Source organism: Echinops telfairi, unplaced genomic scaffold (genome assembly GCF_000313985.2).
Source record: "Echinops telfairi isolate 266 unplaced genomic scaffold, ASM31398v2 ScPeMD7_5927;HRSCAF=6808, whole genome shotgun sequence".
Taxonomy (NCBI): Eukaryota; Metazoa; Chordata; class Mammalia; order Afrosoricida; family Tenrecidae; genus Echinops; species Echinops telfairi.
In genome coordinates, this window is record NW_022109827.1 from 1126670 (window position 1) to 1141305 (window position 14636).

Consider the following 14636-nt stretch of genomic DNA (forward strand, 5'->3'; position numbering starts at 1 on the left):
GACCAAAAGCCAACAAACAAATAAACAAACATTGTAAACGGAGAAAAAAGTGAAGATATCCAGGATTTCATTTTCTTTGGATCCACAATCAATGCTCATAGCAGCAGTCGTCAAAAAATCAAAATGAGGGACTGCAGTCGCTAATCACCAGTATAAGCCTCACTAGAAGTCCTTAAAAAGCAAAGACGTAGCCTTAAGGACATGTTTCTCACCCAAGCCAGGGTATTTTAAATCACTTCATATGCAATGCGTGGGTATGTTGGATAATAAAGACTGCAGAATTGATGCCTTTGAATCATGGTGCTGGTGAAAAATATTACTAATTATACCATGGTCAGCTAGAAGAATGAACCGGAATGTTCCTTAGAGGTGAGGATGGCAAGACTTTACTTCACTTACTGTGGTCATGCTACCAAGAGAAACCAGTCGCTAGAGAAGTATATTATGCTCGGTAGAGGATTAGCAAAAAATATGAAGACCAGATGGACATAGTAGCTATACCAATGATCTCAAACAAATGTTAATAGTTTTAAAGATCTTATAGCTGTACATTATATCCCAACTATTCAATATATTCCCAGTTTAGGACCTTGAGAAAAATCTAAGTCCCACAAGTGTAAGCAAACAAACAAACAAAACCTAATGTCCTCAAATCAGTTCTGACTCATACTGACCCCTATAGGAAGAATAAAATTGTTCCCTCGGATTTCCAGGGCTATAAATCTTTATGGAACTTCTGCTCTGGAGGTTAAAGTCTAATGCATAACCAATTATGTCACCAGGGCTCCTCACAAATCCTACAAAGGATACTAAAATCAAGAGACTAATTTTTCTCTATGTCCTAAAAAAAACCAGCGTTAAACCTCAGATGACATTTTATGTAAAACTGCATAATGCCAGTTTAAATAACAGTTAAGGGTAGAAGTATCAAAGATCCCAAACAGTTATTACTGGGCTTTCATTCCCTGTGCAGGAAACATAGTCATAAAGGTGCCCGGCTATCAAAAAGTATAGCGTCTGGGGTCTTAAAGGCTTGAAGGTAATCAAGCAACCATCAAGCTCAGAAGCAACAAAGCCCACATGGAAGAAGCACACCAGTCTATGCAACCACGAGGTGTAGGGATCAGGTATAAGACATCATCAGAACAAAAAATCTTACCATAGTGAATGATGGGGGGAGTGCGGAGTGGAGATCCTAAGCCCATTAGTAGGCCACTGGAGATCCCCTTGCAGAGGGGTCTCGGGGAGGAGATGAGCCAGTCAGGGTGCGATGTAACAACGATGAGAAATACAACTTTCCTCTACTTCCTAAATGTTTCCTCCCCGCTCCCACTACCATGACTCGAATTCAACCCTGCAAGTCTGGCTAGACCAGAGGATGTACACTGGTACAGATAGGAACTGAAAATACAAGGAATCCAGGGCGGATGAGCCCTATAGGACCAGTGGTGTGAGTGGCGAAGCAGGGAGGGTAAAGGGAGAGTGGGTAGGAAAGAGGGAACCGATTACAAGGAACTATATGTGACATCCCCCCTGGGGGACAGACAACCGAAAAGTGGGTGAAGGGAGACATCGGACAGGGCAAGATATGACAAAATACCAATTTATAAACTATCAAGGGCTCATGAGGGAGTGGGGAGCGGGGAGGAGGGGAAAAATGAGGACTTAATGTCGGGGGTTTAGGTGGAGAGAAAATGTTTTGAGAATGATGTACAAATGTGCTTTACACAACTGATGTGTGTATGGATTGCGCTAACAGTTGTATGAGCCCCTAATAAAATGTTTAAACAAAAAAAACAAATGTTATACAAACTTCATTTAAAAACTAAAATATATCAATAACTTTAATTTCAAAGAGTAATGAAATCTTCGAAAGTCATCTCACTGTGTTAGAGATTCAATTTCAAATAAAACATATTTTAAGATTTTATTATAGCTAAGCTTCAATCACAACAGAGTCAGCTCTTAATTATCTATTAAATAGAAAGTGCTTTTCCTCACTGTGTAATAATTCCGTACACACAGGCATACCTCAGAGACACTCTGGACTCAATTGCAAAACACTGCACTAAAGTGAACATTGCACTACAACAAGTCATAAGGATTTCTTGGTTTCTCAATGCATACAACAAGTTTTTTGGCTTTTTAAAGCTAAAAGTTATGCTTACACTATGCTGCAGTCTAATGACAGAGCCCTGGTGGCACTATGGGTTGGGCATTGCACTGTTAACTGCAAAGTGAGTGGTTCAACCCATTTATTGCTCCACAGGCAAAAGATAAAGGCTATCTCTTCCTATAATGATTCCATCTAAAATCACTTTGAATTGGAATTGACTTGATAGCAATGGGTTTTTTGGTAATCTATTATTTGTGCAAAATAGCATTATGAAAAAGTTTGAAATATGCTATAGAAACACAATGTGTTTTAAACCAATCCCTTTTGAAATATAAAAAGAGAAGGCACAGCAGAAAACATAAATGAGGAAAAATTAATGTTATGTGGAGATTACAAAGGAACAAAGTAGAAGAAACTAAGCTGTAGATTTTTCCCAGTGGACAGAAAGAACTTTCCAGTAAAACTATCAGCCTGACTTCAGGCTAACCTTCCTAAACTGAGAGAAAGGGAAAAAAAATCAATTTTTGAAAACAGCCACTCACTTGTGGTATTTCTGCTAAAGCAGCGCTAGCAAACTAACGCAAGTGTCCACACTGAACAGACAGATGGTGACAAGAGGCAAAGACCTGAAGCCATTGAAGGCGTTATGCATGCTGATTTCCGCCGAAGCACACTCACTGCCATGGACTCCATGCCAGCTCACAGCGACCCGAGGGGGCACGGCAGAACAGCCCTTTGGGTTACAAGACTCTAAATCATTCTGGGAATAGAAAGCCTCACCGTACTCTGGGGTCTCAAACTGCTGACCTTGTTGTTAGCAGTCCGATGAGTAATTCTCTATGCCACCAGGACTCCCACACATGCTGGCAGAAGTATAAAGTAGTGCAGTTGCTTGGCTTACAGTGCAGCAGATTCTCAAAAACTTAAACAGAGAGTTATCATATGACTGAAAAAGTCAACTCCTTGGTATACTGTATTTTTGTAAATAACTCATATTGTATGCATAAAAGGCTAATGTGGAGGTGCAAGCAGTTTTCAGAAAATCACGTAATTCAAGTTATTTGCATAAAATACAGCACACACAACAGAAATTCAATCAGAGACCCATATGAAATCCTGTCTGTGAATGCTCATAGCAATGTTGTTCCTAACAGCCAAAAGATAGAAAAAATCCTAATGAATGTTCATTAAGGGATGAATGGATAAACAAAATGTAATATAGACATAGGATTCAGCAATAAAAAGAAATCAAGTCCTGATGCACAAGTGGAATCGATGATGATTGAAATCATTAAGCTAAATGAAAGAAGCCAATCAGAAAAGGCCACATACTGTGTAATTTCATTTATATAAAATGTCCAGAGAAGGGAGACTAATGAAAGGGTACAGTGTTTCTTTAGAAGAGATGAAAAACTATTGACAATAGAGTGAATAAGGTGAAAACAAGACAAAACACACTTTCATAACTATCAGTGGGTGAATTGTATAGTATAAATCTCAATAAAAAATTTTCTTAAAACCCACTGCCATCAAGTTGATTATAACTTATAGCTATCTATATAGATACACAGATAAATAGATATGTTTAAAGGCTAATCATAGGGCCAAACGAAGCAAATGATATGAAAAGAAGAAAAAGCAGGAAGGGCAGAGGAAGGAAAGGGAGAAGAGAAGGAAGAGAGCAACAGAAGCGTGACAGCTTGACAGCAGTGCTGGAGGCACAGCAGTTAAACAGGCAGCTCCTCACAGAAGATGGGCAGTTCAAGCCCACCCAGCAGCTCCAGAGGAGACCGGCCTGGCACTCTGGCCTGTACAGAGTACAGCCCCAAACAGGGCAGTTCTAGTCTGACCTACGGGCCTTGGTGAGTTAAAAAGAACTCAGCGACACCCAGCAAACCACAGTGCGTCCACAACACTGCTTCATGGAAAATTAAGGTGGGCTCTAAGTACTGAGAACAGAAAAGGGATGCCAAGCTGAGAAATACAATTTTGTTCGCGGTATCTAGAAACTGAATAAACTGCATGCACATCATTAAAGAGCAAACTACAATCTCAGGAAATACGACATACCTACATCCCTGATAAAGTTCTGAGGTCGATGTCCAGTGTCTACAAAATGCTGACAATAATCATTATGAGGATTTAAACTTTGTGTCCCCTAAAGAAAAAGTCAAAATTAACAGTAGGCACTCAGAGAGTGGATTAACACTATCCTTTAAAAAATTTTATTATGAGGTCATACAAAATTAAACAAATCAATTGATTTTTAAAATTAGTCTTATTTAAAACACCAGAACAAAACTTTTAAGTGTAATACTTCAAGAACTACAGATGTTAAAAAGCATGACCTCATCCTAAAATGTCAATACAAAAGAAAACTCCACGAGTAATTCCAAGTGATCATTATTTTATAATAATGATCCCATAAAAACGGGAAAAACTCTTTAAAGGTTTTAAATAGTTTTAAAATATTTTCAGGCACAAAGCTAAAGTATAAAGAGTTAGGAGATTTGGAAATGATTTATTTACCTTAAGAAAAGTACTAGAATCTTTATAAATCTCTTCCTCATATGGCAGATTCTCCTCCTCCTGTTGCATTTCTAGTTCATCCTGGAGTGGGGGGAATCAAATAAACAATGCATCTAGGGAAAATATTTTTCAGATTTTGACATCTAAATCAAGACTCAGCATAAGCATTGTATTTCCCTAGTATATAATAAATGTTTCAAATTTCTATTAAAGTCAAATACTGAACTCTTTACTTTTTAATCTATCATTAGATCTCACTAGTTAATTATATGTATTGCTTATGTATCTTCAGAAATAGTTCCCTGAAATTAATTTTTGGTTGACTAAGTTGTCTAAAGTTATCTCACATATGATACTACAAATATCAGAATTTATCTCTAATCATGAAAGATATGACCACTATGGGGCAATTTCATTCTAGATAAATCTCTATAGAATTGCTGTTAAAAGTAAAAAAGTTGTTAGCATATCAGTAATTTCATATAGTTCAATGAAACAGAATTACAAGTATATATATTATACACTAGTACATACTGAAATGTAAAACACACACAAGACAGTATTGAGGTTTTATATCCAAAGGATTTAAATTTCCTCAAGATTTACTGATACCATGCATTCTGTCCTTTAGTAAATATAATTGTACAATTAACTTGAAAAAATGGAGCTAGATTTTTTTCTTTCTAGCTAAGTCTTTTTAGTTTGTAATTCTAAGTACAGAAGTTGGGTAGCTACTTGGCTTCTTTCAAAAATGATTCTACATGTTGTCTAGCCCATGATTCTCAAAATTTTAAATTGTACCATGATAACAAAACTCTAAAAGACAGTATTTTAATCTCTTTTAAATTTGACTTGATTGCCCATCAAACATTTCTGAGGCATTTATCTCTTCACATATTCTTGAAGAATATCATTGCCTAGTGATTACTAGGCATTATGTTAAGTGTTGCAAACAAGCAACCTGATTTATTTTGTACAACTTTTAATTTAGGACAAGGAAACCGATAGTGAGTGAAAGTTTTAATTTAACTGGTAGGATGTACATTACGATCATTATTTTAGCACATTTTAAAATTCAGCCTTCCCTCAGCTTTGTTTTCTTGAAGGATTTGTAATGGCAAGGAATTATTTTTTCTTGTCTATAAAATAGCTCCATTCTCTACTTGCCTTATATTCTTCCACTTTGTCTTCATCTGTCTCTCCTTCATCTAGACACCTACGCTTTGCATTTGGAGCAGAGGTATCATAGGAAGCCCTGAAAATTAAAACATATGTGTCACTCACAGGTATGCAAGAAGTATATAAGTGTATATCTAATATACAATATTTCTTAATAACAGAAGAAGGGAAAGTTTTTTATTTCTGTTGCCTTTGGGTGCTGTTGAGTCAGTTTTTGATTACTAAGTATCTATTTACTCACTTTATACACCATCAAAAAAGTCACAAGCTCTTGTATTAATAATTCTGTATTTTATTTTTAGGGAGAAAGCAACTAAAGGACAAAAGCAAACGTTCAAGGGGTATACTGTAACAAGAAACTTCTACTTTACACAGCAACTTAATCTCCATCTACACTCATGATAAAAAATAACTAGAACAGACTAAGTCCCTGGGTTGAAAACAACGTACTATGAAGCTTTGACTTAGGAGCACCAGAACAATGTACTTGCCCTTCAATGTTATATATATATTCTCATTTTGATAGACTGAATCACTCCTTACAACAAATACTTCATCACATCCACTTTCAATTACTGCAATGCAAGTTGCATGTGCAACTTTCAACCCACCGAAAAGGCTCTGAGGCTGAATAAGAACCACACGCACATGGTGCACTCTCCCTGCACATCTGACACCAAGGCACCCTGGGGACCCGGTCTCATTTGTAACTCAGGGTCTGAGTCAAATGGTTTCTGAACTATCAAATAAAATACCACTTTCATAGTCAAGTGCATGTTCTTATAAAATATATTCACCATATATATACTAATTCTCAGTCTAGCATCCCATTTTCTAACTAATTTATAAGTGAGAACTTATTCTAATCAGAAAAATAGATATTTACTAACTTGAGAGTTAACAATAAAAACCAGGTGCTTATGTCCTTAGGGGGGTTTCGTAACAAAACACTTCATGCCTAAGATTATTTATTACAACAATCCTTTCACAATGTTAACATATCACTTTAAAAAAGCAAATTACTCAACTGACCTGCAAGTTTCCCTTGTTTCAGCAATTTCTCTCTGCTCATCTTTGCTATTCAACACAGCACCAATGCTGTCAGCATTTTCAGCTCCCAACTGAGAAAAGACAGAGCACAATGTACTAGTTAATCTTTCCATCCATTCCTACGTTAGCATTAATATGCTTGGGAAAAACAGAAAAGAAAAAAGTCCCTCTGCCATGAGTCCTAGTGACCCTGTTTTTGTTCGGTGCCACAGAGTTGGTTCCGAACCATAGCAACACGATGCACGACAGAACAGAACACTGCCTGGTGCTGCGCCATCCTCACCACTGTTCCTAGGTTGCGTCTTGTTGCAGCTGCTTTGTTAATTCATCTTGCTGCCCCTCTACTTTGCCAAATATGACGGCCTTTTCCTCCAGGGACTGCATAGTGACCCTTTATGTTGCTAAGTGTTATGTCATGTCATCAAATCAATTTATGGCATGTGCCGAATCTTTACAACAGAGAACTGCCCCATAGGCTTTTGGAGATTGCAATCTTCAAGGCAACAGGTTGCCAGTTCTCGCTCAAGAGCCCCTTGGTAGGTTCAAGCTGCCAACCTACCTTTCTGTTAGCAGCTAAGCTTAATCATGAGCCACCAAGAATTACGAAAACACGTCTCTAACCATCACAGCAAACCAATCAATTAGCTTGCAAGCCAAAATGGAAATACTTTAAACAAAGCAAGGTTAATTAAGAGTGATTTGCAACAGCTGGAAAAGTATTTGTGCTTTTGTTTGAAATGACACTTAATTTTGGTCAAACTCTTCCTTTTAAAAGTAAATGACCCTGTAGCAGCAGCAGCAACAAAGCAAAGTGTTTATAGAGGCAGCACTATGTTAACCCCTTTGCAAGCTACTGAGTGCTTTATTTACCCCATGACTTAGTCACTTTTATTCAAAACTTTCGGAGGCACAGTACTGAACTTCACTAATAACATGGGCATGTGAAATTGCAGGCATAAACTAAGTAAGTAAACTATTGATTGATATGAGGCTGACTACCTGGAGCGAGGCTGACTTCATGGAAAGCGCCAAAATCCAGACTAAGAAGTAGAGAACGCAATTCATATGGTATGAAAACCCATTCATATTTTTAAGCACGCAAAGGGCACAAAGAACTCTGCATTAAATGGTCCCTTAAGCTTAGAAAGAGGGGAAAGTTTAGAGTAACATATGAGAACATTGTGTTACTAGCCTTGATCTTGAATAATTACCTTCTGCCTTTTTAGTCTACCCGCTTTCAAAACACTCCCTTCAGTTTTCTCTAGTGATAAATAGCTTTCAATATATCAACTGTTTCTGAAATTTCAACTATTCTACACATTTCCTTGACCCCTATTTTTTTTTTTAAGTCAGGAGACCATACATCTGTTTTCTATAACTAGAATGTTACTAACTTTCTTGGCATGACTAAACCCCCATCTCACCCTCCTTCCACATATCAGGTAACTACAAGCTTTTTCTTCAGAATTCTCCCATAAACAATATACTTGAAACAGAGAGATGTGGTGGCATGGTGGTTACTACTAGGGCTGCGATCCACAAGGTCGGCAGTTCCTAATCACCAGTAGCTCAGTGGCAGAAAGATAGGGCTTTCTACTCCCATAAATACTTACAGCCTAGGAAACGCACAGGGGCAGCTCTCCCCTGTCCTATAGAGTTGCTATGGGTCAGTGTTGACTCAATGGCAGTGAGTTGTTTTTTGTGTTTTTTTTTAACAATTGCTATATTTCCTTATAAGCTTCATAGTATTTAATACAGCTTTCAGAGACTATCATTTGCTTCCTTTATAAATCATTCTTTGATTGTCTCCATCACTACTTCCAAATATATTTTTTTACCAGTTTAATTTTTTCTTTTCTCCACTGAAATACAAAGCCTCCGAGGGGAAGAATCCTGCCTGCCTTGCTAACATCTCTATGTACCATAGCTAGTGCAATGTCTGAGTTATTTTGATGAATTTGATGAATGAATGAGTTTTTCTACTAATTCTAGGTGGTCCTAGACTATAACACAATTCAAGAAAAATGCTTTAAATTAAAATTGTGCCTATAGAATTGTCTTCTCATGATTCAACTTTTTAAAATCTCAGTGACTAGATCAAGCTGACAACAGACTTTCCATTCTGTTGAAATTGTATACTTGAGTAACTTTCACAACTTGCTAACTTTAGAGACATGTTCACTTTTCTGAAATAAAGCTACTGCTCAGGATGAAGCTTGCTGCTCGACCTTAAATAAACAGGTATAAATTGCCATAAGGCCCCTGCTGACTTAACTGTCTCCCATGGCTTTTCCTAGGCAAACAAAGGCAAAGTCAAGCCAGCTATGCATGAGGGTTGAGCTCTGTTCTGCTATTTCATCACTTAACAAATATTCATTAAAATCTTATTTTGTGAAAGAAGCCATTCAAGGGTAGGAGAGATTACCTAACAAGAGTTATATACAAAGACTTTTTTCTCAAACTACTTGTATTCTACAGGAAAATTCCTGAGTGCCTGGATGGTAAAATGCTGAAGTGCTCAGCTATTAGCCAAAAGGTTGGTAGTTGCACCCACCCAGAAGCACCTCAGAAGAAAGGCTTCAATGTCACAGCCTTAAAAACCTTTTGGAGCAATTCTACTCTGTACGTATGATGTCTCCATGTCATTATCAATTTAATAACAACAACAAAACATGACAATTCGCACAATTTTTAAGCGGCTTCAAAAAATTCATGGAAAATTGATTTTTTTTCTTCCCATGAAAAGTTTGAAGTCCCTCATATAGTAAAGGACTCCACACTAAGTACAATGATAGCTTGGAGACAGAGTCTCACCCAAGGAGATGAGGACAGGTCCCATCACCTAGTTTCAAGCGAAATTGCCCATGGAGGGGTAAACAACATTTTGACAGGAAGGAAGACAGGGACTTTACAAAAATAATAATAAAGCACAAATCAATTTCTGGAAGTAAACACATCTTCCTTGTTCATCCAGAGAGGTTCTGCAACTAGTGAGGTTCTGTAACTAGCCGTTTGTCACTGATTACGTCAAGCATCCTTATTTGGGTGGAAGGAAGGTTTGTAAAGATTTTCAGGAGGCAGTTAGGCATACCGGAAAATGAATGGGAAGGGCTACATTCAAATCCCAGCTCACTTTTAGCAGCTTTGTGGTTTTTGGCAAGTAATAGATTCTTTGAGCTGTTTTTGTCATCTGAACAATTCAGATTTCATCTGACTTGTAGGACTAAAGATGTGTACGTAGGAGGGAGACCTAGCACAGAGAATGCCTCATATGTCTAGGATTGTACTGGGCAGGGATAGATTTGATTCTAAATTACATTTTAAACACCAAATCAGAAACATATTCAATTCATGAGATGATATCTTTTAGATCTCTAGTTGACTAAAATCAAGATTTACTATTATAAAATAACAGCAAAATGCCTCTAAGTGGATGCAGCATTTTCTCCATCCTTGTACTTAGCAGCAGACAGGACAACACAGCCTCTGATTTTCTGCAGAACTAGTACCATCTGCACTTTTCACATGCATCCTCCATTCGTCAGCAAGATTAGTATGTTCTTCTGTTTAAGGTACTCATAACCAAGAAGCAGTTAAATAAGAGTAGCTTAGAGGGTAAGCTTTGGGGAGACAAACCTGGATTTAATCTCATGGACTAGTTGTGAGAGTCTTGGGCCAAATTTCCTTAATAGCTGGAGCTCGTTTCGATTGGATAAAACCCACCAGTATCGCGTGGATTCCCACTCACTGTGACTAGGGTTTCTGAGGCTGTTACGCTCGACGGAACTGATAACCTCATCTTTCTCCTTAAAAGGCAGGTGAGTTTGAATGACCGACCTTGCCCTGACCCACAGCGCCACGAGGGTGCTCATTATTATTTGATTAAATGACGAGAACACTATTACGAACACCGGGTGGTTGACTGAGCTTAGTTAGAATACAAATCTTAGCTGTGGGTGCTAACAATGCGGTAGGTAACCTATTGTTTACCAGTGGACTTCTTCCAATGCAGTCTTTAGAGGTGCTGACTCTCCCCCGCGATAATCCCATTCCACAAAGAAGCCACACTATCATGATTTACCGTGTGGAACCGGAGGAATGGCAAGACACAGAAGAGCAACAAGATAGTGAAATGAAATTTTGGGAGTAACTGCATGAACTGCGATAACTATTTACAAAGACCAAAGCTCTGTATTCCCATCATCGAGCACAGTGCCAGGCGCTAGGGCGGCAGGGATCGGAGAGCACTCGGGGTCACGTGGGAGTTGAGAGAACAAGGTAGGAACCAAAAGCCAGGGAAAAGTGGACGGAGCCAGGAGTTGGGCAGGTGTGGAAAGGACGAAGACCAGCAGAGAAGCAGGCGGGAGAGGCGGGGGGGAAGGGGGAGAGGGCGGTCGCGCACGCGCATTCGGAAACCCTCCCCGCATTGGCCACTCCGGGCCGCGGACCTGCTGCGCGAGGAGCTGTCGCCGTAGTTTCTGCCGCTCCCGGATCTCCTGCAAGCGACTGTCCATGTCCCAAGTCCTGTGTTCCTCTGCCCTGAAAACGTGTCCACGTGCAAACTAACCCACGCCCAATCTTGCTTTCGAGTCTGTGGAACACAAAACTCGCCTAGACCTTCGGGCGGGCGAGTATCCCCAGGTACTTCCGGCTCGGCCGGAAGTTGCTCCTCTTACCCGGAAGTCCCGCCTCCCACTGGGCGCCGGCGATTTGACGCTTCTTGGAAGGTGCCCAACGGGGCCCGCTAATTTGCGAGGAGGCGGTCTCAGGAACCCTTCCGCGCCTTCCGCGGTAAGTTGTCAGGTGCCGTCTCAGTTGTCTCTCAGGAAAGCCGTACTTTTTCTGAAGTGTGGAATGTTGCTCCTTTTTTTCATTCGTCCCCCAGTTGCTTCTTTAAACTCGCCAGGTAGCAACTTTTGCCTGAGACCAAGCTCCAGCCACATTGCCTGGATTTGAACTCTGACCTCGCTAGCTGAGTGATCTTGGCTAATGAGCCACCTCATATATCTGTTTTCTCCCTTGTAAAATAAAAATAGGCCAGAGCCCCTACTTCACAGAGTTGTTAAGACTGAAAATAATACGCATTTGGGCGCTGTAGGGTAGACTTTAGGCTGCGAATGTAAAGGTCGATAGTTTAAAAGCAACCGGTCGGGCCCTAGGAGAAATGGGGCCGTGGCCGCTCAGTAAAGATATATAGTCTCCAAAACCTAGAATTGCTGTGTGTCAAATCGAATCGATGGTAGTGGGTTTCTATTAATATAGCAGGCACAAAGCACTTAAAGAAGCTAGAGCCTAAGGAATTTATCATACTGTATTCTGTGGAGGCTTCCCTTCAGGGAAGGTGGGGTGGAACATTTAAAAGTGTGTCCTGAAAAATGAGGACCTAATGCCGGGGGCTTAAGTGGAGAGGAAATGTTTTGAGAATGATGAGGCCAATGAATGTACAGATGCGCTTTACACAATTGATGTATGTATGGATTGTGAGAAGAGTTGTATGAGCCCCTAATAAAATGATTAAAAATAATAAACTTAGACATTGAATAAGGAAAAAAAAAGTGTGTCCTGGTTTGTGCCCTAGAAGTCGGTTCTTTTGGGCCACCTTACTAAATTATTAACACTGCTCGTTCTTTGTCACTTTTGTCATTTTATTCCCAATCCAGTATGGTGAAGGTGGACTAAGCATTTCAGGTACTTGCCCAAATTAACACGTTTTATTCTTTGAGAGAGGATTTAACTTTTTAAAATAATGATAAATCTTTCAGCTTAAAGTCAAGCGAGTCAGGCTCTGCCCAAAGTGGGCAAGACTGTTAGGTGCTGCCTGGTCAGTTGGACAGAACAGAACACCACCAAGCCCTTTGCCACCCTCACAGCCTGAACTTCCAACCTTGTTCCTCTTCTTCGACGTCATTTGATTTCTCCGGGTCCCTTGAAATTCCACGTGAATTTTGGATGTCTTGATTATTATGAAAAACACCATTAAGACTTTGACAGGAATTCTATTGAATCTATTAATCTATTCTATTGAATCTATTCTGGGTCAGGCCATTTTAACTATATATTTTCAGTACATGAATCTAGTATCTTTCCTTTAAGTCTTATTTTAGTTTCTTTCAATGTTTTATACTTTGCAATGTACAAATCTTCCACTTCTTTGATTAAAATTATGCCTGAATATTTGTATGTTTTATGCTGCTGTAAAAGGAATTGTACATTTTCTAATTGTGAGTGTACTGAAATACAAATTTTTTGTGTGTTGACTTTGGATATTGGAAAAAATTTTAATTTGTTTATGAATTCTAACAGTTTGTGCATTTTTTTACATAAAAGATTGTATCACAAGTGAATTTTACTTCTTTCTTTCCAATCTGGATGCCTTTCTTTTTTATCATGGAAAAGTCCTAGATTATATCTGCATTAAATGAGTTGACTATAATTTTTTTCCCTTCATGCTAGTAACTGGTATATTACATTGATTGATTTTTCATTATTTTGAACCAACATTGCATTAGTTGGATTATGTCCTTTCTGTAGTCTCTTTAATATGGTACTGACTTTGTTCTCCCGTTGATTTGTAGATCATTTTTACACTCCTGCTATTGACCGGTAGTTTTCTTTTTTTGATATGTCTGGCTTTGGGGGGAGTAGAACTTGAAAAAGAATTGCCAATGATTTCTCTGTAAATGCTTGGTAGAAATTTCTAAATTATGAAACCACAGTCCTAGGAATTTCATGATCAGTTTTTGATTATGGATTTAATCTCGTGTATAGGTCTATTCCGACTTCCTATAACTTTGTGGTAGTTAGATTTTATACCAGTTTACATGTGTGGAGGGTGGAGTCCAACCTGCCAATCAGGCCTTAAGATACCTTTTTATAAGAGAGATGTTAGGGACCCCTACTGCCCATGTATTTTCCCCTGTGCCTTCCAGCATGCTGGGACTCTTCCTGCTTCCGTGGGCAGCCCCCTTAGGGGTTACCTGAGCCTGAGAGCTGTCGGCACCCTGACATGTTTCCACTGACATTGGATCAACATGACTGCTCACGGGCCTGTGATGTCCTTGCTTCCCGCTTCACCTTCTTCGTCACCAGCCTGCAGCTGCTACATGAGTCTGAAGAGGGCCAAAGCTAGCATCAGACCCATGGACTTGAGTTAGACTGAGGCGCATCCTTGAATGTAAAGTTGCTTCTTGATATAAAGTTCTTTCTTGTACATAGATGTCAATGGATTGTCTCTCTAGACAACTCAGTCTAACACCATCTTCTTTAGTCTGTTTTGGTAGTTTGTGTGTTTCTTGGTATTTGTTCATTTTTTCTAATTTGTCTGACTTGTTGGCATATAATTGTTACTAGTATGATCTTATAGTGTTTGTTTGTTTTTTCATTTTTCTTTGAAATTGAGAGCGATGTCTTTACTTTTATTTCTAATTTTTGTAATTTGAGCTTTTTCATGCTTTTTAAATTATAAATTATTTTTTTATTTTAATAAATCATTTTATGTGGCCTTGTGGCAGTTACATAATCTGTCAACTTGTGAAGGGTGGAGTCTAGCCTGTCAATCAGGTCACAGCCAAGGAAGCATGGCCTTTTCCTGAGGATTCTGGGGACTCCTGTCTTCTTCCTTGGAGGTGGGACACACACTCTCCCTGGGATACATTCTTGCTGACAAGCCACATGGAGCTATGCTGATGAAGTCAGAGCCCTGGAGCTGGAGGAGCTACCTGGAGACCCATGCCAGTGCTGAGATGCTTCCACCACCACTGGA

General features: G+C 39.2%; 1 protein-coding gene and 1 long non-coding RNA gene across 3 annotated transcripts in view; one reads left to right on the forward strand and one right to left on the reverse strand.

Annotated features, from left to right (window-relative positions):
• The window catches only part of METTL14 (methyltransferase 14, N6-adenosine-methyltransferase subunit), a 42826-nt gene extending 31311 nt beyond the window's left edge, over nucleotides 1-11515 (reverse strand). The window contains exons 1-5 of the mRNA XM_004715945.3: nucleotides 11323-11515; nucleotides 6857-6945; nucleotides 5813-5900; nucleotides 4646-4726; nucleotides 4187-4274 (exon numbers count right to left, since the gene is read on the reverse strand). Coding sequence (XP_004716002.1) covers nucleotides 4187-4274; nucleotides 4646-4726; nucleotides 5813-5900; nucleotides 6857-6945; nucleotides 11323-11388 — 412 coding nt within the window. The 5' untranslated portion in view covers nucleotides 11389-11515. The remainder of the gene's footprint in view (nucleotides 1-4186; nucleotides 4275-4645; nucleotides 4727-5812; nucleotides 5901-6856; nucleotides 6946-11322) is intronic.
• Nucleotides 11516-11556: 41 nt separating this feature from the next.
• Nucleotides 11557-14636, forward strand: part of LOC123522358 — a 23719-nt gene continuing 20639 nt past the window's right edge. For both annotated transcript variants that reach the window (XR_006680623.1, XR_006680624.1), the window contains exon 1: nucleotides 11557-11665. This is a non-coding gene — a long non-coding RNA (uncharacterized LOC123522358). The remainder of the gene's footprint in view (nucleotides 11666-14636) is intronic.